This window comes from Diabrotica undecimpunctata, chromosome 9 (genome assembly GCF_040954645.1).
Source record: "Diabrotica undecimpunctata isolate CICGRU chromosome 9, icDiaUnde3, whole genome shotgun sequence".
NCBI classification, from domain to species: Eukaryota; Metazoa; Arthropoda; class Insecta; order Coleoptera; family Chrysomelidae; genus Diabrotica; species Diabrotica undecimpunctata.
In genome coordinates, this window is record NC_092811.1 from 4120995 (window position 1) to 4147040 (window position 26046).

At 32.5% G+C, this 26046-nt stretch overlaps 1 protein-coding gene across 1 annotated transcript in view; it reads right to left on the reverse strand.

Annotated features, from left to right (window-relative positions):
- Nucleotides 1-5646: 5646 nt before the first annotated feature.
- The window catches only part of LOC140449409 (uncharacterized), a 60673-nt gene continuing 40273 nt past the window's right edge, over nucleotides 5647-26046 (reverse strand). The window contains exons 14-15 of the mRNA XM_072542569.1: nucleotides 21899-22045; nucleotides 5647-14870 (exon numbers count right to left, since the gene is read on the reverse strand). Coding sequence (XP_072398670.1) covers nucleotides 14584-14870; nucleotides 21899-22045 — 434 coding nt within the window. The 3' untranslated portion in view covers nucleotides 5647-14583. The remainder of the gene's footprint in view (nucleotides 14871-21898; nucleotides 22046-26046) is intronic.

Sequence of the window (26046 nt, forward strand, 5' to 3'; positions counted from 1 at the left end):
AGAATTATTTCAGTTTTATTTGTTTAAATTTTGTCAATATTTGCATAGGTACATATGCAAATATGTGTCTAATAATTCTATTACCCTATAGGTTGTTCAGTCTTATTAGTCTCTTCTCCATATTTTATAAATTTAGCATTTATCCCATTAAAGACATATCATTTAAAAAGTTTTTGGTATTTAAAAAATATTGTTATTTCGTCTGTTCAGTGTATATTTTTCACATTCTGTTCGGAAGTGTTTATAGCCCAGTCTGGTTAAAAAAAAGGTGGAAAAATGTTTCGCAGATATCTGAAGCTTTTAAGACATAGGTGGGGGATACTAGATGATGAATAGATGAAAAGATACTCCTAGTTTTATCTTGCGTTTTTTTTAAGCAATAATTTATGGTCACAATTTGATTTTTTGTCTATAAATGTTTTCCCTTATATTTTAAATAAACAATATTTATGTCATTTTTTTATGTCAAGAATATCTTTATTTTCCCGTTTTTTTAATTAAAATTGATAAATAATTTACAGAGATATTTGTAAAAAAGCAGTTTTTTTGCACTAATTTATAGATTTTATTAATTTTTTTATTAACAAAATAAAATGGTATTAATAAATTTAAACATCAAGGAATTACCATCTTTTAGATTTGTGCGAAATTTCCCCCCAATCAGTCAAATATTTTATAAGTTATTTAATTTGTTTATTCCTGAGTCTAATTATTTAAACTATTGAGCTTGCCCTATGCATGATGTTAGACACATTCAGAAAATTTCATAGGATTCTTTAAGACTTAGACTATCTCAGAAGTTAACTGCATATTGAGTTTTCATCGAAATTATTTACAAAATAAACGTTTGAAAAAGAGGTATGTTTTTTACTTATAAACAATTGTAATAACTTCTATATTTTTCAAGCTACAGACTTGTACGTACAACCATTGGATAGCTGGTAAAAAAGCTCACATTAAAAAATAAAAAACCTTCTATGACCAATAGGAACGAAGTTAATGACTATTTTTAAAAAAATCATATCTCCATTGTTTATAAACATTAAGAAGTAAAATTTGCACAAATTTTGAATGAAAATCTACACTTTATATTGAAACTTATAAAATTTATCTAATTTTTCGAAACGACAGTACTTTCGAAAGATCGACATTGGAAAGTGGAGAGGATATCTGTTTCAGCTCCGTTTTTTTTTCGGCATCGGAACTTCAAATTGCAACACGTAAGAAAAATTTACATTATCTCGGCTTCCTTTGCAGCTGCAAGCCTCTTTTTTTATTCTGGGGTAGCTCGTCGAAATATGAATAACTACATAGTTTTCACTGGCCAGAAAATATGGGAAAACTCGGAAAAATTGAGTCCATTTGAAATTCACCCTTAATACCTCCTTTTTTTTAATTTGCTCGAATAGTCTGTCGCAGTATTAATAATGATAACATAATTTTCACCCCCCCATAAATCTTGGAAAATCCCGGAAAATCAACATATGTTTTTTCATTTTATATCAATGATGTAATAATACTTATATATTTTATAAATTAAATTTCAGGTAATTTTTTACACATTATATTATTATATTATTATATTCCTTATATTAATTATAATTGTTTGTATTTTTATAATTAGCAATATTGATTTTTATTCTATTTTTCTTACAAATATAATATACAATATTAATCTAATCTGCCTTACTGCTTTGATAAAAAAATTCGATTTTTTCATCACTTGCCTTATTAAATTTTGCAATGTTTATTGAACTTTATTTTTTTTATTTTCTTTACATACATTGGTTTAAAAGTTAAAATTTGGTTCATTTATTCGACTTCACTGTCAGGTTTGAACCTTTTTGTTGCAGGTTGTTTGTCTTCACTTATTAAGTCAGTCTTTCCATACATTAACATATTAATGGGCGATCTTAATGCCAAGGTGGGTCAAGGTAAGGTAGGAGACCAAGTAGGAAAATATGGGCCTGGAAACAGAAATGACAGAGGAGATTGATTGATTCAATTTTGCCAAAGTGAAGACTTCGTAACAACAAATATATACATGGACATCTCCACAACATACCAAAGAAAAAATAGTGAGAAATCAAATAGACTACATTATGATAGCAAGGAGGTATCATAATGCTGTTAAATGTACTAAGACGTACCCAGGAGCTGATATAGGCTCAGATCATAACCCGGTAGTTACTGTGATAGAAGCGAGACCAAAAAAGATTAGAAGACCACACAGAATGGCACTAGATTTAAATAAACTTAGAAACAAAAATATACGACAAGAAACAGGAGAAGAAATAAATGAAAACCTCCGTTCAGTGCAGCAACAAATTAACGATACAAACAACGTTAACCAAAAATTAAAGTACATAAATACAGCTATACAAACAGCAGGAAAGAAACATCTTACAAAAACAACAACAAAGAATAACAAGGTGGGTGAATGACACAAGATATACTAGACTTAATGGAACAAAGAAGAAAGATGAAGAATTACCCAGACAAATACAAAGAAATAAATAAACACATAAAAAAGAGAATAAAAGAAGCCAAAGAGGAGTGGATTAAAGAACAATGTGAAGAAATGGAAACCTATGAGAAAAAGTACGATGCGTTCAATATGCACAAAAAAGTAAAAAAAAATAACAGGAAGCATAAAGAAATGCCAAATAGGTAAACTTAAAGACAAAGATGAAAATCTTATTGTAGATCTAGAGAATAAAATAAAAAGATGGATAGAATACCTGAATGAATTATTTGAAGACGATAGAAACAACTTAACTCAGATAATCAATGCAACTGGGCCAGACATATTGAAAGAAGAAGTAGAATACGCAATAAGAAACGCTAAAAATGGAAAAGCAAATGGACCTGATGAAATTCCTACAGAACTGTTGAAGCTTTTGAATGATAAATCCGTAACCATAACATTAAATTTTGCAGCAAGGAGCTAAAACAGTTTCTCGTCCATTTTCCTGTGTCGATCTTTCGAAAGTAAATTCGTTTCGAAAGGTTTTAAGTTTCGAAAAATTTGATAAATTTTATAGCTCTAAAATTCAATATAAAGTTTAGATCTTCATTCAAAATTTGTGTAAATTTTACTTCTTAATGTTTATAAACAATGGAGATATAATTAACAAAAAATTGTCGCTAACTTCGTTCCTATTGTTCATAGAAGGTTTATTTTTTTTTGTTAAATGTGAGTTTTTTTACCAGCTATCTAATGGTTGTACGTAAAAGTCTGTAGCTTGAAAAATATAGAAGTTATTACAATTGTTTATAAGTAAAAAAACACCCCTTTTTCAAACGTTTATTTCGTAAATAATTTCGATGAAAACTCAATATGCATTTAACTTCTGAGATAGTATAAGTCTTAAAGAATCCTATGAAATTTGTTAAATATGTCTAGCATCATTCATAGGGCAAGTTCAATGGGTTAAATAATTAGTCCCAGGGATAAACAAATTGAATAACTTTTAAACTATTTGACCGATCGGGGGAAAATTTCGCACAAATTTAAAGGACGGTAATTCCTCAATGTTGAAATGTATTAATAACATTTTATTTTGTTATTAAAAAAATTAATAAAATTTATAAATTAGTGCAAAAAAACTGCTTTTTTGCAAATATCTCCGTAAATTATTTATCAATTTTAATTGAAGAAACGGGAAAATAAAGATATTCTTGACATAAAAAAATGGTATAAATATGGTTTATTTAAATTATAAGGGAAAAAACTTATAGATAAAAAACCAAATTCTGACCATAAATTATTGTTTAAAAAACACGCAAGGTAAAAATAGGAGTATCTTTTTATCTATTCGTCATCTAGTAACCCCCACCTATGTCTTAAAAGCTTCAGATATCTGCGAAACATTTTGCCGTGAAATCGATGATTTTTGTATAACCAGACTGGGCTATTAACAGTAATGTTGACTTAGAGGTATTCACACTGTGGTGTCTTCCTTAGTTATTAGGTACTTATGAGCAATATTGGTATGACCTAAAATTTTTTGACTTGGTGAGCTTTTTATAGGTATACTAGGCGCCATGGTTTCACTGTCGATGTAATTTCTTTTAATTTAGATTATTATTGAAAGCTTCTTCTTCTTGGAGGTCTGCTTTTTTATTACTTTGTATTCCCATGTGAGATGAAACTCACATAAATTTGACTTTCGAGCCAGATTCTTGTAAGGCAGCTGTGATAATGACAAAATAAGAATGGTTTGTACTTTTGACATGACTGAGGGCTTTTAATATTACATATAAGTATGCTGTGTATAAAAGTGGTTGACATTAATTTAAATTGAGAAGAGGAATGTGGATTTTTCCAGTAAGTCTCGAGGTCCTTTAAAAATGACTGTCGCATTACAGTGGGTGATGTTTCTAATTAACCATGGTTAACCAGGGAGGGGAAGTTTTTACATTTAAAGGAAAGAGGCCAGGAATTTGGAGTTACAGTTCTTTTAAATTTGTTTAGACTGTTTTATAGAATGGTGAATCAAACCCACTTTTGTTATAAGTTTCTAGATTTTGTATGTGAATATATTTCTAAACACTGAGTGGAATTTGTTAAGAGCGACTGAAGATGCATACGCGAGTCATAAAGACTTTCTTTGTATGGTAAGTGGTTCTCCCGTAGGTAATTGGAGATTTTTAACTGGTGTAGTTCTAAATGCATCTGTGAAAATGCGAAGTGCTGTGTTCTGAATGATTTTTTAGCCTAGGTATGTACAATTGCCCCATAATCTATTTTTGACTCAACGGGTGACATAAATATTTAATAATGTGGTTTCGTCAGTTCCCCATTTTTAATTTGATAATATTTTCATTACATTTAACCTTTTTTGGCAAGACTTTTTTTTTCTGAAATTTGTTGTTTCCATGTTAGTTTTTGATAGAATTTATTTCATTATCTCCCGAACTTATACGATTTTTAAATTTTGCAATTTTCTTCTTATTTCTTCTAATGATGAAAGATAAAACTATTTCATTCTTTTTTTGTTCTCATCAGAAACTTTTTTTTATCTTTTATTAAAACGGTTTTATTCCGTGTTTCTTTGCTGTTACTCCTCAATTTTTAAACAAATTGCCTTCTATTTTCAATATTTAGTCGTTCAGGAACTTGGCTTTCTTGTTTTCGTTTTACTTTTCGTATTTTTTATTCATACTTTATTTGTCCTTTTCCTTTTCTCCTCGTAGCATCTTTTGTTTGGTTATACCTCTTTTCTTAATTGCTTCTTTGCAGTTGTCATCAAACCACTCGTTTTATTTTTAATACTACTTTCTTTTAGGGCAGTCATTATGGTACGCTGTGAGACTTGCTTCCTTATAATATCCAATCGTGATTTATGTTTCAAATTTTATTTCCTATATTCGCTTCCAAATTGGTTCGATATCCTTCCCCAATCACTGCACTTCAGATTCCAGGTTTTCTCGTATTCCAAGTGCTATCTCTTGAAGTATGGAGTCATTCTGAGGTTTGGTAAGAAATTCATCACATTTTTCTTTGATTTACAGTTTTCAGAGAGCTGATAAGTGTCGGAGAAGAAAAAATGGAAAAGATAGGTCTATTTTGTTTTCAAAAGTGAGATTTTCATTCTTAAAAGGTATTGATTCTTCTTTGGAATTTTAAAATAAAACAACCAGTTCTAATAAAAAATGGTGTTTTTATTACAGTAGAGGAATATGGATATTTACAATATTAGTTTCATAATTAATTTTAAATTAAGTACACAACCGCTGCATTTTTCAAAAAGCCAAAGAAAAAATATTTTAGTAATATTTTTAATGAGATAAAGATATACTCGAATCAAGTTTTCTAGTAAATTAGCAGTAATTTTTTTATAAAAGTACGTAGCAATCAAATGTTGAAATATATCTTTAAAAATTTGTTAATTGTTATTGTTTATACTATACCGCCTGTTGTACAACTATGTCAATGCTGACTAGAATTATATCTGTTGGCATATGAAAGAATTGTCGTCACTGTCATTTCTTATTGTTTTATGGTAGTGATTTTTAAAAACAATGTATGTAGGCTTTAAAGCCTGTTTCTTCTTCAATATTAGCCTCCTAAATTGTTTAAATTATCGCACCACCTTTTTCTTGATCTACCAATACTTCTTCGTCCATTTGATGACTTATCTCGTGCTATTCGTACTATCCACTATTTTCGTTCCACTCCTGTTTTATATCTATTCCCAGATATCTAAAATTATATCTATCCCAGATATTATCAAATTGTATTTGGCTGTTGTATTGAAGATGTGTCTTAATCTTTGGAGCTCGTCTTCTGTCTCGGTGATTAATGCGGCGTCGTCTGCATAACATAATATTTAAATTTCTTTGTTCCCCATTCTGTAACCATGACCTTAACGTACTGCTTGTATTATTTCGCCCATTATTATATTAAAGAGAAGTGGGCTTAACGAGTCACCCTGTCTGACTCCGCTTTGTACTGGTATACACTGTGTTAGTTTTCCATTTATTTTTGCCTGTATTCGATTATGGATGTAGATGTTTTTGATGGTTTGTATAATATTGATTGGTATGTTTTTTTATACAGTAGGTGTAAGACGTCTGCGACTTGGATGCGATCGAAAGCCTTTGTCAGGTCCATAAAACATAGATATGCTGATTTATTGCACTCGATGGCCCTTTCTGTGATTTGTCTTAGTACAAATACGGCGTCTATTCAGGATCTTCCGGATCTAAGTTCTTGTTATTCAACTGATAAAGTGGTTAGTTTATTGATTTTGTTGGTGAGGACTTTTGTGGTAAACTTAAGTGCGGTGTTTAGTAGATTTATACCTCTATAACTGTTGGGTCTTCTATATCTCCTTTCTTGAACATTGGTATCATTATGCTGTTTCTTCATGCGTCTGGTATCTTGCAGTGCAATATTAGTTGTTGTATAGGTTTTGTCATCTCTAGGGTTATACTTTCTCCTCCTTGTTTTAGAAGCTCGTTGGTTATTCCCTCTGGTCCTGGTGACTTTCTATTTTTGAGTGAATTTATGGCAATTTTGTGTCTTAATTCAGGTACGTTATTGTGTTGATTATTGTTTTCATTTGCTTTAAACAGTTTCATCAGGTATCTTTCCCATTCGTTTGCTGGTATGTTATTGCATTCCTTAAATTTTGCCATTTCTTTCCGTTGATTTCTTATGGATCTCCATATTGGTTTTTGTGTACCGCAGAAGTCGCTTTCCATCCTTTTTGTAAAGTGTCCCCAGTGTTCATTTTTTGTTCTTCTTACCAACTGCTTTGTTTCATTTCGTATTCTTCTAAAGGTGTCTCGGGATGCTGGAGCCAATTAAAAGCATTTATCACTAACCTAAGCAGTATTCATTGATATAGGTATATACATTTCACGTTTTAGAGATCCTACCCTCTTTTGGCAGCCACAACTTTCTTATAATTGGTAAATCAAAGATATACTGGGTATGAGTACCTCTTTAACTCATTGATAATGCAACAGATCATTGTCTAACATGGACTTATATCTAACTTACAAATATAGTATGTATGTACAACATATAAAAATAATTTTTTCTGAATAGTATTTTTGATTAACACACAACTTGGATATGAACATTAAATAATTAAATTTGGTAATAAATTTACTAGATCAAAGGGCAGTGAGATTTTACTGAAGATAGCTGATGACAAATCATTGAAGATGTACAGCTGATTTTGCTGTGTGTTTTTAAACAATCATAAAAAGGTAAAAAATAACTTTTTGCCTATAAAACGTTTTATACATTTGAAAGGTACAGGAGAAAAAGAAGAAATTTCAGAAATTTTCATTTCTTGTTTTAATAATTCATTAGATACGTTATATTCTGTACTTCACTGTACGTAAATAAAATAACACTGGTTAACATTGGGTTGTGTCCCCCAAGAAGGGGGAATATCAGTTGTTAATCACGCAGAAATAAGTTAAGATGCTTTTATTGTTTTCATGTGTTGCTTTGAGGTGTAATATTTGAGGTTAGTTTCTTCAAGTTACTGATACAAAATCAATTTACTATGCCAAGTGATGAAGAAATAAGTGATATGGATGTAAGTAGTTCGGCAAATGTAAAGTTAAAGAAGAAAAGAAAATTATTTGGTCGCATGACTGATGTGAGTAAAAAACTTAGATTACAAAGCCATGATCTGGGGCCTGACTGTCACTGTAAAAGCTTGCAATGTATTCAAAGTATTTTGAAGCCATTTAATTTAATGTGTTCTGTTGATGAACAAAACTCATATTTATGTGATTTAATTACCACACAACAAATTCAAAACCGACGTTCATGTCAAATGGAAGAGAACGCTAAATTTAAAGATGCCGTATATAGTTATACAGTAATGTTTACAAATGATGAGAATACAATAAAAAAAGTTCAGGTTTGCTTTAAAGCTTTTATGGCCATCCATGGTATAACCAAGAAAAAGATGAAGGTCCTTCAAAAATCTTTAAAAGAATTTGGCATGTTTTTAAGATATCAAAGAGGAAAGCATTCTTCAAGACCTAGGAAACTCTCCAAAGAACAAATAGAAGCAGTAACGAATCACATTAGTTCGTTTAAAGGCAGAAAAGGCCATTACAACCATTACAACTTGGCAGAATCTTCCAAAATATACTTACCAGAAGAGCTAACTATTAATGAAATGCACAAAATGCATATTGAAAAATATCCAAGTTTAAAAGTGTCTTACGAAACTTACAGAACAATTTTCTCAACCGAATTTAATTTGTCATTTGGGTATCCCAGGAAAGACACATGCAGTACATGTGATGAGTTCCAAGTGAAAATAAAATAAAAAACCTAGAAGTTAAAAGGGTAACATTATTTCAGGAAATAACGATGGTGCTCTGGAGAATGGTGCTGGAGAATGAAATAAGGGGCGCAGAAAATGAAAACAAACTCCATAAATTGAAAGCAAACACATTATGAGAAGTTACAAAAAGAAGCAGGAATCGCAGCAATGAAGGTGCAATTTTTTTGATTTCCATAAATATCTACATTTCTACAAATGACGTCTACTACAGGAGCCAATTTTATTTGTATAGTTCTTTATCTATATCTACTTATATACTTTATCAACCGGAGCCAGTACATTTTATACTTATCCTGAAACAGTAGGAAAAAAGGTAGTAATGATGTGTGCTCAATGTTTCACGATTTCGTATACAATCTTCTGCTTCTGGTTCCTATCCATTTCGGATGTTGGAAATCATATTGGCAATTATGACCTTGCTCGCTGCGGCTCGAAACAGCTCCGTTGAGGTTTTCTTAAACCATGTTCTTAAATTCCGCATTCCCATTCATGATATTCTCCTTCTACCGGGTCCTCGCTTACCTTTGACTTTACCTTGCAATATAGACTGCAGCAGGGAGTAACGGTGCTGATTTCTCATAACGTGTCCCAGATATTGCAATTTATATATAGCAACTATCTGCTATCACCATGTCGGCATATCTAACATTGTTTACTCTTTCACCATTTAGAAGGATGCCTTCGTCTACTCCGTAAAGAGCCTCGTTAAAAATTTTCTCTGAGTACATAGTAAATATCAACGGCGATAGGATACATCCCTGTCTAACTCCACGTAGTATTTTTATGTGATCTGTTTCTTCTCCGTTAATTTTCATGTATGCGGTCTGATTCCACTAGAGTTCTGAAATTATTCTGAGGTCTTTGTCATCCAAGTCTGCTTCTTTTAAAATGTTTATCATCTTTTGATGTTGAACTCTGTCAAATGCCTTTTCATAGTCGATCAAGCACGCGTATACGTCGCAGTTAACGTCCCTGCATTTTTGAATCAGTACCTGTACTCCGAAAAGTACCTCTCTGGTACCCACTGCGTTAATGAAACCGAACTGTCTGTCCGATATTTGTTCCTCGCACTTCTTATAAATTCTTCGATGGATGACTCTAAGAAACAGTTTTATTATGTGGCTCATTAGGCTGATTGTTCGATATTCTTCGCACTTTTTAGCCCCCTGTTTTTTAGGTATCGCTATGAATTCTGATTCTAGCCATTTATCAGGGATGATTCCTGTATTGTATATTTTATTGAAGACAGCCGTGATCCAATTTATTCCTTCTTCCTCCAAGAGTTTTAAAAATTCAGCTTCGATATTATCAGGCCCTACAGCGTTCTTGCTTTTCATCCGTTTTATTGCTTGTTCTACCTCGGATTTAAGTATGTCCGGGCCTGTCATCCTCTCTGAAAATGGATGCCTATAATCCGTTCTTTGATCCTGAAAAAGTGTCTCCAAATATATTCTCCATTTGTCTTTCATCTCTTGGGTGTCAATGATTAATTTTCCATTGGTGTCTATGAGGTTCATTTTTTTTTTAAACTACCCGTTATTTCTTTTACCTTTTTGTGTACATTAAAATTATCATGCTTGGCTTGTAGTCTTTCTATTTCTTTACATTTCTCTACAGCTTCTTTTTCTTTAGCTTCTCTTATTTTTCTTCTGATGTAAGCCTGCATTTTTTTAAATTCATCTTTATTTCCTTTAATTAACCTTCTGCGTTCCATTAAGTGAAGAATTTCTGGAGTCATCCAAGATTTCTTCTTTGTTTCTTTGTTTGGTTTTAGCAGATCTTGTTTAGTTTTCTTAATTATTTCTTCGAATTGATTGATTTCTCGTTGGATGTTATTTTCTTCTTTTAGTTGTTTAACTTGGTTGTTAATATATTCCCCCACTTGCGTTTTAACTTCCGGATGTTGCAGGGCTGTCATGTCATAGTTAGGTCTAGACTTCTTCTTTATTGTCTTCAGTCTCACATCCATGACTCCCACTAAAGGTATGTGGTCAGATTCAATGTCCGCTCCTGCATATGTTTTGATAGATTTAAAACTGTTTCTGAATCTTCTATTTACCAATATATAATCTATCTGGTTTCTAATTACGTTATGGGGTTTATCTGCTGGTGCCTTCCATGTATACAATCTCCTCGGTGGTAATTTATAAAATGTGTTTAGAACCACTAGCTTGTTATCTTCTGCGAATACAATCATCTTGATATAAATGTCCGAAGTATTTCCATCTTCTGTGATTTATACGAAGGACAAAACAAGAATTATACTATTTAAAGATCAAAAGATTTGAAGAAATAAAAGATGTTTTCCTATAAGATGCCATTTCTATCTTGAAACAGATAGGAATATGGGCCCAATTAACCAAAAAGCTAAAGTCGAGCATCCAAATGAATGGATGGAGATTTTTCGTCAAGCCAGAGTGCCTTCTCCTATTAATGTAATAGAGGTGGATCAGCAGCTATTTAGATTATGGTCAATTCACCTGAACAAAACTTACACCTAGAAGAGCCCCTTTAAATCTAGATCTCTCCGAGAAGCCAAGGTTGTAAAATCGCAGCCTCGTTTTATTTATTACCAAAATTCATATAATGGTCTTTTTGAGTGTGTAGTAATCGCAAACCGCCCTCCAATATCAAAACACTCCAACTTGCAAGACAATGAGTTTGAACTACCAGACTATCTTTATGAAGGTATTGAAATAGTAATAAATTATTGGAGTAGTATTGGTAACTAGTGTAGAAGTATTCTTTGTAGGTTTGATTCCTGTTTCGAAGACAAAGTTTGATGATGTGCACCTGTCCAGATTTTGCACAAAGAATGCGGAAAAGTATTTCAAAACACTAGCACATGTTGAATGAGGACAAGTTGGATTATACACAATTATTATATTATTATTATACGGACTAAGCAAAATTGTAGAATTCTTATATTTTTGTTGCTTTTTTTTTTAAATTAAATTGACTATTCATTAAAACAAGAGACGACATTCCTCCTTGTTAATCAACGGAAGTGTATTTCTTAGATATTTCTTACAATGTGATGTTCTACAGCTATCCAAATTACATGAAAAATATTTGATGTAATTTTTTCAACAAAATATATCATTAATATTAGCCTTATAACTTTGAAAATACTCTCCTAAAAAATTAAACAAACGTGACATTCCTCCTTTTTCCCTTGTACCTGTCATTTTAGAGAAAAATAGTTTAAAAAAAAGCTGTGTTTTTTTGCATAATATGTGTAAAATAAATACTTAAAACTATGGCGTTTAATAAAGTATTGAAGTGTACTAAATCTCAGTTAGATTGGCCTAATAGTTTGTAAGTTATTCAGTTTGTTTATTCCGGAGATCGTTTATTTAAACAACTGTACTTTGTAGCATAATTGTTTCCCTTAAATATAAAATATTTTATATATAAAAATTTATTTGATACGCCCCTGGTTGATGGTGTGAAAGCGACCTAATGCTATTTGCTTCCCAACATTCCCAAGATTTTTACGTGAAATCGATCATTTTTAAAATGGATAAACTGAAGTAATAACTCATATATTTATTCTGTACATGAATGGACGAGAAAAAAATAAATATTTTTGTGTAAAACATACATATTACCTTACAGATGACCGATTGCACCTCGTTCTATGTTCTGTGGGTGATTCAGGTTACATAATACTGTAATGTCCCGCTCGACCTAAGAATTTTCTAATAAGCATTTTTGATTTTAAAATCCATTACCAAATTCACAGCAATGCAAGTATATTTATAATTAGAATAGGTATATAAAATTTTATTTTCCATAACTAAATTTAAAAACATTTTATTTACGATTTCAAAGTCAAAAATATTGTTGTGATTCATATACCCCTTATTGCAGCCCTGTGTGCTAGTGAATGCAGCCCAGAGATGTTTGGATGTTAACCGTCCTCTTTACGTCTGTTTTATAGACTACAATAAAGCGTTTGATAAAGTAAAACATGACCGACTCATGGAAATTCTAAAAAATAAAAATCTAGATGAAAGAGATTTAAGGCTAATAACAAACCTTTATTACAATCAGCGAGAACTAGTACGAATTGAAAAAGAGACATCTGAAGAAATGGAAATAAAGAGAGGAGTCAGGCAAGGCTGCATACTATCACCTCTATTATTTAACGCTTATTCTGAAGAGGTAATTCGAGAAACTCTGGAAGGTGAAACAGTCGGCATAAGAGTAAATGGAGTCTTAGTTAACAACATCAGATATGCAGATGATACAGTAATAATAACCGATAGTTTACAAGACCTGGAAAGACTCATAAGTAAAATAGTAATGTGTAGTAGGAAGAACGGACTCTCGCTCAATATCAAAAAGACGAAGTTTATGAAAATTTGTAAAAACAACCATAATACTAACGAAATCTTGACAGTAGAAGGCCAGCAGATCGAAAGAGTAAAAAAGTACACTTACCTAGGAACACTTATAACAGAAAATAATGACTACACTGCAGAAATCAAAGTCAGAATCGAAAAAGCACGTTCTAATTTTATGAAAATGAAAAAGGTCCTATGTGGCAAAGATTTAACATTAGCTCTTAAAGTACGCCTAACAAAATGTTACGTATACAGTGTACTATACTATGGAGTGGAATCATGGAAGTTAAATTTAGACACAATGAGACGACTTAACGCCTTTGAAATGTGGACCTATAGAAGAATTATGAGGGTTTCCTGGGTAGATAGAGTTACGAACAATGAAGTGCTGAGAAGAATAGGTGAAGAGAAGGAAGTTGAACTTACAATTAAAGAAAGAAAGCTACAGTATCTCGGACATGTGATGCGGGGCGAGAAGTGTGGCATCCTGCGACTCATTATGCAAGGAAAGATAGATGGCAGAAGAAGCATCGGAAGAAGACGAATTTCATGGCTCAAGAACCTGAGAGAATGGTTTGGATGCAGCTCAAAACAACTTTTTAGAGCTACTGCCTCAAAAATTAAAATAGCTATGATGATTGCCAACCTCCGTAGCGGAGATAGTACCTGAAGAAGAAGTGCTAGTGAAATAATCCTCGAACTCTGACAAAGAGATGACCTTCGAGAATTTCTGGAGTTCCCGAATCATTTGACCGTTAGCTGTTTAGCCATGATTCGATATTTTTAAATAAACCAGCAGGAAAAGACTTTGATTATTAGTATTGGCGACACTACGGATCAGTGCGAGGTCTTCTAACGAATAATTATTCCAGTCTACAATCGGTGAGCTCTGTATTTTTTGGATTCTAAAGAGTCAGAGAAGAAAATCTCAAACTAAAGTGACCTAGTGTTTAAATCTGATCTTTAGAGATCTCTTAGTATAAACTTTTACTCGGTTCAAAAGTCTTATATCTCGTTTGCATTATTACATTTTCATTTATTTAAATATTTGTGCGCAAGAGTACAATATTAAATGTTCACATCCCAAGTATTTCCCATTATAATATAGACCTACACTATGACTAGATTTTTACAATATTTTATATTTAAAGTTGAGATTGTTTACTATTATATACAAAAAGAAATATATTTGAAATTTAAACAGATACACACACACACATAAATTGTGGTAAAATATTTTTTATTTTGTTCAATATCGATCTTAATATTAATTAATAAAAAAAATTAGTTAGTTACTTATTACCCACCCAAAGATCCTAGTATTGAAGAACTAACTTCAATTTTCTGTCACTCTCTTTTTACAAACATAATCTACCACAGATACCTTGCTATTAACCTAAAGTCATTCACCCTCTTTTTAAAAACACCCCATCTCCCAGCTTGCCCAAATAGCTAGGCCAGCTCTGTTTGTTTTTGGGCAAAAAGTTCGCGCAGGTCTCGTTCTTGCGCTTGTTAACACATTCACACTCGACTCTCAGTCTGTATACTGTCATTTGACCGAAACGAAGCTGGTTCAGTTGGTTGAAGAAACTAAACTCGTTCTTGAGGTTGGCTTGTTCTTCGGAGCATTCTCCTTCGAAGAGATCTCTTTGTTCCTTTTCTGTAGTCTTTTGAAAGTCATGGGAGGATGTATCTAGAAAAAATACAATTATTAATAATAAAAATAAAATAAAAATGTAGTAAAGATGATTGAAATTATAAGATCAGCGGGAATTGATGAAAAAGACGTACGCGTTATCACAGAACTCTACTGATATCAAACTGGTAACAATCCAAAAAGAACAAATATCATCGGGTGAGTCGAGGTTTTTCTGGTGTTTGCTATTTCAACGTCATTTTTTGTTTCTCTGTATATAGAATACTTCTTTAGATAGTCAAACCATGCATCCTTTTTGATGTGCTCCAGCCCAATTCCTTTACCTCTACCCGTTCACCTACATATTTCTTTTTGTAAATCATAAAAATCATGTTCCAGTTTTTTTGAGAAGCTTTTTTTTGGGATACTAAAATATACTTATTTGTTTTTTAACCTTTTAGTAGACGCAGATATACTACTCTGGTAACGATACCCCTAAACACAATCATGGAGTTGGAATAATCGTTGCACCTCGTTTAAAATCGTCAATAAAATCCTACATTGCACTATCAGACCGAATGATTCTTTTACAGCTGTATGCGTCCCCATTTGATTTGAACATAGTACAGATATACGCACCTACAGCTGACAAAGAGGAAACAATAATGGAAGACTTCTACGAACAACTAGAAATCTTAATTAAGGCAACCAAAAAGAATGAAATAACACTTATAATGGGAGATTTCAACGCGAAAGTAGGACGAGGCAAAACAGGAAAGGTAGTGGGAAATTTCGGACTTGGTGAAAGAAACGAAAGAGGAGATCGTCTAGTTCAATTTTGCCAAGAACACAACCTAGTACTTACTAACACTCTCTTTAAGCTCCCGCACCGTAGACTCTATACCTGGAAATCACCGGCAGACTCACCTGATAAAATAATCAGAAATCAAATAGATTATATCGCTGCACCAATCAGGTTTAGAAACTCCATCAAAGCCGTAAAAACGTACCCGGGTGCGGACGTAGCATCAGACCACAATCCGGTGGTAAGTTTGAAGTAAAGTTAAAAAAGCCAAATGCAAAGAACGGGCCCAAAACGCTAGATATTAGGAAACTTTCCAACAATAATATTAAACAACAGATGCAGGAGAATTTAAATACCGAAATATCAAAAATCCTTAAAAATAACAATGAACCGCTGGAAAAGTGGAGTGAAATTAAAGAAGAGATTAGGACTTCAAGCTCTAAGTTTTTACTACCTGACAAGAGAAAAAAGAAAGACTGGATGACTGCAGAAATCCTTGACATGATGGAAGAGAGACGGATATATAAAGCTAAAGATACTGCCAAATACCGCGAAACCCATAGACGAATTAGAGCTGAGATAAGAAAATCTAAAGAGAAATGGTTCTCGGAGAGATGCGAAGAAATCGAACAGTGCGAAAAGGTATACGACTATCACAATATGCATAAGAAGATAAAGGAACTCACAACAAAGAAAAGCTACAATATTTTATCGAAAGGGCTATGCGATGATAATGGAAATCTACAACTAGACCCCGACAAAATAGTTAGAATCTGGGAAACTTATGTGGAACAACTGTTTAATGATGACCGTCCTAGTGGGTATACACTGAGCAATGATGATACTGGCCCTTCTATTCTAAAATCAGAAGTGGAGAATGCTATAAAGGGTCTTAAAAATAACAAAAGACCAGGCAACGATAACGTATACGGGGAAATATTGAAAATGCTGTGCGAAACAAACAGTCAATTTCTAGACTCACTCGTCAGACTCTTTAACAATATTTATAACAGCGGGGAGTTTCCTGAAGACTGGCTAGAGTCAACTTTTGTTGCCATACCGAAAAAACCAAAAGCAAAGTCTTGTGATCAACATCGGATGATAAGTCTAAGTAACCACATTTCGAAGGCATACACCAAGGTTATTTACAACAGAATAAGCAAAAAATGCGAGGATAACATTGGAGATTCGCAGTTTGGGTTTCGGAATTCTCTTGGGACAAAAGAAGCACTTTTTAGTCTACAGGTACTTATCCAGCGCTGCAGAGATATAAACAAAGACGTGTACATATGCTTTATAGACTACGCAAAAGCATTCGATAACGTAAAGCACGAAAAGATAATTGAAATTCTCCATAAGATCGGAGTCGACTACAGAGACATTCGAACAATAGCGAGTCTCTATTGGGGCCAAACAGCTAAAGTGAAAGTAGGATCTACATTTACCAATAAAATTAAGATCAAGAAAGGGGTACGACAGGGCTGTATCTTGTCTCCTATTCTCTTTAATATATACTCAGAAGAAGTATTTAAGACAGCGCTGGAGGAAAGCACAGAAGGCATAAAGATAAACGGACAAATAATTAATAACATAAGGTATGCTGATGACACTGTGATTCTAGCAAGTAGCATGGAGGAACTGAGTTGCCTAATGAGTAAGATACAAAAAACAAGTGCACAATACGGACTCAGACTAAATATCACAAAACCCAAATGGATGTTAGTAAGCAAAACCCAACAACCACCACAGCAACTGATATTAGACGATGAAAGAATTGAACACGTGGATTCGTACATCTACTTGGGAACAACAGTTAACTCAAATTGGGATCAAGCAAAGGAAATACGTATAAGAGTAGAAAAGGCAAGAGCATCGTTCACTAGCATGAAGCAAATTTTCACCTCTAAAAGCCTCACCCTACCTCTCAAAATTCGACTTCTGAAATGTTATGTATTCCCGGTTTTGTTATATGGAATGGAGGCGTGGACAATGACCGCAACATTGATGAAAAAAGTAGAGGCCTTCGAAATGTGGGCTTACCGACGTATATTACGTATATCCTGGACTGAGCACGTGACCAACGAAGAGGTACTACGCCGGATAGGTAAAGAGAGAGAGGTAGGAATAAGTATAAAGAAAAGAAAGTTGGAATACTTGGGTCACGTTATGAGACACAATAAATATAGAGTACTACAACTGATCGTCCAAGGGAAAATAGACAGCAGAAGGGGTCCAGGGAGGAGAAGACACTCGTGGCTCCAAAACTTGCGGCAATGGTTCGGATTGTCATCTGCTGAACTATTCAGATCTGCCGCAAACAAAGTCAGAATAGCCATGTTGATTGCCAACGTTCGGAACGGACAAGGCACATGAAGAAGAAGAAGATATACTTATTTATTTTTTAATCTTTGGGTAGACGCAGTTTAATTTTGTGTATCAGTAGTGGCCTACGATCTACTCCACCGATCATAAAAATAGTCCTCTGGATGCATTTTGTTTAAATTTAAATAAAATAATCTATTTTTTGTAGTTTTTTTAACATTATTTATTATTATTGACATATTTTGTTTATTTAAAATATTTATTTACGTAGCACAAAAAATACTACTAAAAAAATAGCACAATTTTTGTAATTGTTTGATTTATTCTCTTTTTTACTAAACAATTTACAATTAATTTAAAATTAGAACAAAACATGTATGTCTTCAGGAACTATCTTAAACAAAAATAAAACATTATTTCACTAAGACTCTTTTTCCAAGGGAAACATTAACATCCACGGTCAAAAGGGACGGAATTGAAAACAAAGAGAGTACTGGGTTAGAGATAAACAGATGACAAAATTAAATAAAAACATAAATAATTAAAATTATTAAAACTCAGGGATTATGTGCAATAAAGATACAATATACTGTCTTAACACACAAATACCTAATAATAAAAGAACCATTACCTATCTGCTCCAGCTGCTTTAACCCACTGACTGTGAAACACAACTTGGATCTAGGGATCCCACCTTAAATTTTTACCTTTACCATGCGAGCTGCGCCATGCTCCATTACGCATATTATGATTTTAAAATTTTAGCTTGTGATTTCAAGAAATAATAAATTGACAACTAGATTTAAGCTAGATATTTAATTAACCAATTATAATCTTTCATTTATGTAGTCTTATTGAAATTATGATTAAAATGGTGACTAGCAAATCTCATAAATAAAAAACTTACAACTAATTCTTAATTTAAAAGAAAATGTTATCCTTCATATCATTCATAATATATTATCTTAATTTCCAAAATTCTTTCTTTCAAAAAGCCCATTTCTTGTTTTCTTTGACAAACATTGAGTACTTCTACTGGTTTTTTTGTATGTTTCTTTACATTTTATTCCCACTACTAAATATCAAAATCTTTTACAATGAAACTTCTTTAAACTTCTTTTTTAATTTAAATATTATGTTTATATGGGATTAGCCCACAATTTATTGGTTGTAATGAAAATCACATTTTTTAACTAACCAAAGTTTGACAAAACTAAGTTTTGAAATTGTTCTCAAAATATCTATAGAAATTTTGAACAACCTAAGAAAACGACCAAGGATGGACCAAGGTTATTTTTATTGGTTATCGGTAGGTTAGGAGAAACAAAAATGTCAATGTCAAAATCTTAAAATCATCTGCGTAATGGTGCATAGCGCATCTCGCATGGTAAAGGTAAAAATTTAAGGTGGGATCCCTAGATCCTTGTTGAAACACATCCTGCTTGATTGTCCTCAATTCAAGGAAAAAAGAAGACCCCACCGATTCACAGATGATGATCTCAAGACAGTTCTCACCAAAAAAATTTCGACAGTGTTAAGCTATTTAAAAGACATCAAGTTATTCAATTTTATTTAATGTAATATTTCATGTATTTGTTATATCCACTAATAACCCTGCGCGGTTGTTTTGTGTTTAAATAATAAAAAAAAAGATACAATATACATAATTGAAGAAAAAGAACGGTCTGGATCGTTAGTGTGATTACCAACCGTTTAAAATCATAATATTCATTTCGGTAATTCTACATTCCTAATCCTAACTTAGTAATAATAAATAACAATATTAAAGGCGTTACTTATAGTATCATCCACTTGTAGTACTGTCCTATTATTTTAATTCGTTAGTGTAAAGAATGCGAAACTGGTTTGGTACTAATTGATTTTTAAGTACTTCCTTTTTAGTCTTAAATTTGATTTGACACAAATGATTGTAAAGAAGGTACAGCCTTATGATTCACCAAGAATTTATTGGACGTGAACATTTTGAAGGTTTGGCCTGTACATTTTTTGTTTTTTGTAGTTTCCAAACGTATACTTTAATCTTTCAGTAGACGCAGGTTAATTTTGTTTATCAGTAGTCGCACACCGTCTACTACACCGGTCATAAAAATAGTCCTTTGGAATTTGAATGCATTTCGTTTAAATTTCAATAAAATAATCTATTATTTATAGTTTTTTTTAACATTTATTATTATTGACATATGTATTTTGTTTATTTAAAATGTTTATTTACGTAGCACAAAAAATAGTCCACAATTTTTGTAATAGTTTGATTTATTCTCTTTTTTACTAAAAAAATTACAATTAATTTAAAATTAATTACTATTTAAATGGGAATAAGCCACAATTAAAGGTTAAAATACGTTTATTGACGTTTATATCATTCGTCTAGCCATTCACGTCCACATCTGAACATAAGCCTCTTCAAGTCTTCCTTTCCATTGTTTTTTATTGTACGCTACTTGTAGCCAATTTTTCCCGGCAGTCCTTTTCAGATCATCTGCCCATCTCATAGGAGGTCTGCCTCTGGGTCTTTTGTGTTGGTATGGTCTCCAAGTTAAAATTGATCTGTGATTGATGACTGATTTGTTTAGATCGCTCCTAGCTACATGTCCAGCGTATTCCCATTTCAACTTTAATGATTTTTGCACCACATCGATGACTTTGGTTTTCTGTCTTATCCATGTGTTTGTTTTCTTGTCCTTAAGTGATATACCTAGCATTGCTCTTTCCATCGCGTGTTGAGTGACTCTAAGTATATTCATATTCTTTTTTGTGATTGTCCATGTTTGTGCCGCATAAGTTAATATCGGAATAATGCATGCATCAAAAACTTTAGATCTAAGATGTAATTGAATTTGTTGATTTCTGAGTATACTTCAACTTTTTCTATAACTTTATCGTTTATTATTGTCACGGTGTCTTCGGAGTGCATGACTTTTGTTTTGTTTAAATTCATTTTCAGTCCTATTTTAGAAGATTCGGTATGCAGTTCTAAAAGCATGGTTTGCATTTCTTGTAGGTCAGTAGCTATCAGGATTATGTCATCTGCAAATCGTAGATTACTGAGGTAGCGGCCATTGATGTTTATTCCCTTATATTTCCAATTTAGGTTTTTAAAAACGTCCTCCAAAACTAAGGTGAACAGTTTGGGTGATAAAGTATCTCCCTGTTTGACTCCCCTGTTTAATGGTACAGGGTTCGTGTGTTCATTTTCATTTAGGTAGTATGTAGCTGTAGCTTGGTTCATAGTTTCTTTTATTAAGTTAATATATCTGCTGTCTATTCTACAATTTTGCATTGCGTTTATTACGGCCGTGTGTTCTATGGTATCGAAAGCTTTTTCGTAGTCTACAAATGCTAGGAAAACTGGAAACTTGTATTCGTTACATTTTTCTATTAATATTTTTGTGGTTAACAGGTGATCGGAAGTTGAATAGCCTTTTCTAAAACCTGCCTGTTCATATGGTTGGTATTCGTCTAATTTCCTTGTTAGTCGAGTAGTTATGACTTTGGTGAGTATTTTAAACAGGTGTGAAGTAGGCTGATGGGTCTGTAGTTTTCCAATTTTCGACTATCACCTTTCTGGAAGAAAGGTGATAGGTGATGGAAAGAAAGAAAAGAAAGGTTTATATCATAATATCTGAAAAATAAAGTTTTATTATAAAACAATTACTTACGAATCACAAAATTCTATTACTTCTCTAAACGCACGGTCCTTTGCACCGGTTTTACAAATTACAAACTTACAGTTCGAGCATCAACACTGCAATGATCAGTCGATAAATATTCCTATCAAAAGAAGGAAGAAACTCGAAAGCTTCCGATTGCCTTTAGAATTGACCGTCATTAACTCCCACCGGTCTCCTAGACAAACTGCGTCTACTGAAAGGTTAACGGAACTTATCGCAAAAACCGGAATAAAATTTTCATTCTCAAACATAAAGGACAAACTTACCTTGCTTGAGTTTATCTTCAATGCAGTCTAGGATATCCTGCTGAAGCAAATCTTGCATCTGCCTTGGAGAAGGTAGCCAGTAAGTCACAAAAACAATGTCAAATGCGTTCGTATTGTTCGTCATGTTAAAAGAATCCAAAATGACACCTAAGAGAAAATAATACAATAACAAAATAATGAAAAATATATGTTAAATATTTAGGACAGATAACTTATAAGTATATTACAAAATCTATAGTTATACAGGGTGAGTCATGAGAAACTTTACATACTTCTACCATATGTAGAGTCCCTCAGGGAGCATATCGTGTGGCCACTAAAAAATGTCAACTTCTCTTCTTTATTAATTAACAGGGTGATTTGTGTAATTGACCATTTATTTCATTTTACTGTAGTGTTTATACGGCTCATTTGATTTTTTTAATTTTTGCATGATACAGTACACTACTATCAAGCATTCGACTGGTATTAGCTAAACTAAAAAATTCCAGGACTGGCTTTGGAAAAATTAATTTAGGGATTCGTATTAAATATTACACCCTGTATATATTTTTTTTAAAATGCAATAAGTGATTTTCAAACTACATAAATAGCCAATGAAAACGACATATGCGACAATGTTGTAGCACTTTTATTAAATTTTTAGTGAACGATCAAATCTTACCAAAAATAGAACAACCATAATGAAGTATCAAATTATAAGGTAATTAATTTAAACAAATGTTATAAATTTCAAACATTTTAATTGAAATGATAAACTGAGTCACTGCACAACAAAAAACAGTAACTACTAACAATAACGAAGAACAATTTAAAAAAAAACTAAAAATATGTACATAGTTATGATAAACCCATAAATTAGAACTGGAAAAGATACAATAATGGTAACAAAATAAAAATAATTCAAAATAGATTTTCGAAATGGAACCCTGCAGCCTGTACACATTTTTGTTGCCGAATTGTTAATTGACGTATTGAATTACGGATACTCTGGGGATAGTTTCTAATAGTATTACAACAATGTATAATTCTATCAATTAATTGTTGTCGGTTATTAATATTCACTGCGTAAACTAGTTGCTTCAATCGTCCCCAAATATGGTAATCAACGGGATTGAAATCAGGGGATCTTGAAGGCCACGAAATAGGACCTGCACGTCCTATCCACCTGTTGCCATAAACATTATTGAGATGTTGTCTCACTGCCAGTAAAAAGTGTGGGGGTGCCCCATCATGCTGAAAATACATCCCTCGGATAGCAACGTTCGCGTTGGCAAGCAAATTCGGCAAAATATTTTGTAGAAAGTTCAAATAGACCTGCCCTGTTAAAGGACCATCAAAAAAGTGAGGACCTACTAATGGGTTATTTATGACACCAATCCACACGTTAACCGAAAACCTTAACTGAGAACGACGTTCTCGAAAAGCTTGGGGATTTTCTTCTGCCCACACATGTGAATTTCGTAAATTATTTATTCCGTCTCTGGTAAATTGGGCTTCATCTGTAAATAGTGTCCTGTATAGCGTTAGTCGATTATTGTTAATCCATCTACAAAATTCCAACCTATCGATCTCATCTCCAGCATGTAGTCGCTGAACCATTTAAATAAATAAATAAATAAATAATAAATAATAGCTTTATTACCCAACAGTTTCCCATTTCTAGGGTAAAAATTTAAGATACATTTTTAATTAGTATACAATCATTAGTAGGTGATACAAAAATATCAAGTAAAAAAAATAAGTGCAAAAAATAAGTAGGTGAAAAACAAAATAAAGAGTGAGAACAATATAATTAAACAAATCACTACGTATATAAAAAATAAAAAAAATACACAAAAAAAAAAATTAACAATCTAATGTACTCCATAATTTGAATGTGATATGGGTATAGATTATTTTTTTGTAAGACTCTACTTACTTTTGATTGAGTAACATTGAGTTCTCGACTTACTTGTCTAGTGCTTATTGTAGGGTTCATAGTAACGGCGTCCATAATGTCATCTTCCTGCGCTTCATCTACATGTCGCTCTGTTGTTCCACTAGGAAAATTGCCATTTTCTCGCAAATAATAATTAAAAACTGACCCAAATGTTGGATGACTGGGAGTTCGACGATTAGGAAATCTCCTGCGATATTCTTTACTAGCAGCCCTACTATTCCCATTACAGAATCCATAAACAAATATTATGTCTGCATATTCTGTGGTCGAAAACTGATGTGGCATTTTGAACGAAAGTAACAAAAGCTCTACCAAAATTAACACAATGTACTTAACGTAGATATGACAAGAAATATGTATTCTTGTACACATAAATAACAATTGATAATGACAATAATGACAATGGGTATAAAATATCAAGAAACGTCAAACGGTCAACGCCAACCTTCATTTTAAACTTTTTTAGATTTATTTTTATTTATTACAGTTGATGCAATTATTATTTGACATAAAATTTTAATCATTTACAATCAACAAAAACTAACACATACAAGAGGTTTGACTTTTTAATCAATTCAATTTATTATTTATCGAAAATAATGCCCCAATACGATCTATGAGTAAAAATTTAAAATTGGAAAACAATTGATTCTATCGTAGAGATAATACAAAGTGACAGTAAAGATGTTAATTTTCTACGTATTAGATTATGTTGTAGGAACTCATTTTAATTAAAATGTTTGAAATTTATAACATTTGTTTAAATTAATACCTTATAATTTGATACTTCATTATGGTTGTTCTATTTTTGGTAAGATTTGATCGTTCACTAAAAATTTAATAAAAGTGCGACAACATTGTCGCATATGTCGTTTTCATTGGCTATTTATGTAGTTTGAAAATCACTTATTGCATTTTAAAAAAAATTTATACAGGTTGTAATATTTAATACGAATCCCTAAATTAATTTTTCCAAAGCCAGTCCTGGAATTTTTTAGTTTAGCTAATACCAGTCGAATGCTTGATAGTAGTGTACTGTATCATGCAAAAATTTAAAAAATCAAATGAGCCGTATAAACACTACAGTAAAATGAAATAAATGGTCAATTACACAAATCACCCTGTTAATTAATAAAGAAGAGGAGTTGACATTTTTTAGTGGCCACATGATATGCTCCCTGAGGGACTCTACATATGGTAGAAGTATGTAAAGTTCCTCATGACTCACCCTGTATTATATATGCAAACGACGTATTAATCTGCTCAGCCAATAAGAATTAAGCTGCAACAACAGCAGAAGAAATAATCTTGAAGTAGGGTTACAAAAGCCTAAAAAAAGCTTAAAAGCAGATTAATACGCTGCTACATATTCTCCACATTGTTGTATGGTATGGAGAGCAGTATTACAGCAACACTAATGAAAAAACTTGAGATGTGGATATCGACGAATATTGCGGATAAGTTGGCTTTATCAGACCAATTGGAATAGTTTTACACCAAATGAAAAAGAGCACAGAAATAACAAAAGCAATAAAAATTCTAAAGTTACAATATTTTGGCCATGTACTGAAACATCCAGAGAGGTATCACCTTCTACACCTCAGTGGTATCAAGACACATCCACTAATATGTTTTAAGTTACCGTAAACAAATCTATTATTGCCAATATGTTCGCCAACGTTTGATAATCTAACAGGGTACCAAAAGAAGAAGAAGGGTTACAAAAACTGGCCTAAAAAGTTCAACTTAGGTAGAAGCAAGAGCAAGGGTTTTGATGTCCAATAGAATACGCTGGCTTACAAAATTTCCTTGTCTGGAGATTTGGAGTATTTTCGTGCACCAATTGATTATGTGCATCGTTTGTTTAAGGAGATTCCCATGAATTAGAAAACTGCAGACCTATAGGTTTTCTTAGACACCTATACAAACTCCTTACAAGAATAGTAACGAATCGTCTTAAGAAAGAACTTAAGATTTCTATCAGCCAATAGAGCAAGCGGGATTTAGTACCGGATTTGGAACAAATGATCACCTACAGAGCATTAAAACGGTAATAGAAAAGACTCTCGAATACAATTATTGACCACTCGATCTGGCTTAGAATTTGACAAAATCCTGGAAGCACTACAAGCATGCCGCATTGACTGCCGATATACAAGGTTAATTTACAATACATACAAGAACGTAACTATGTCGGTGAATCTAC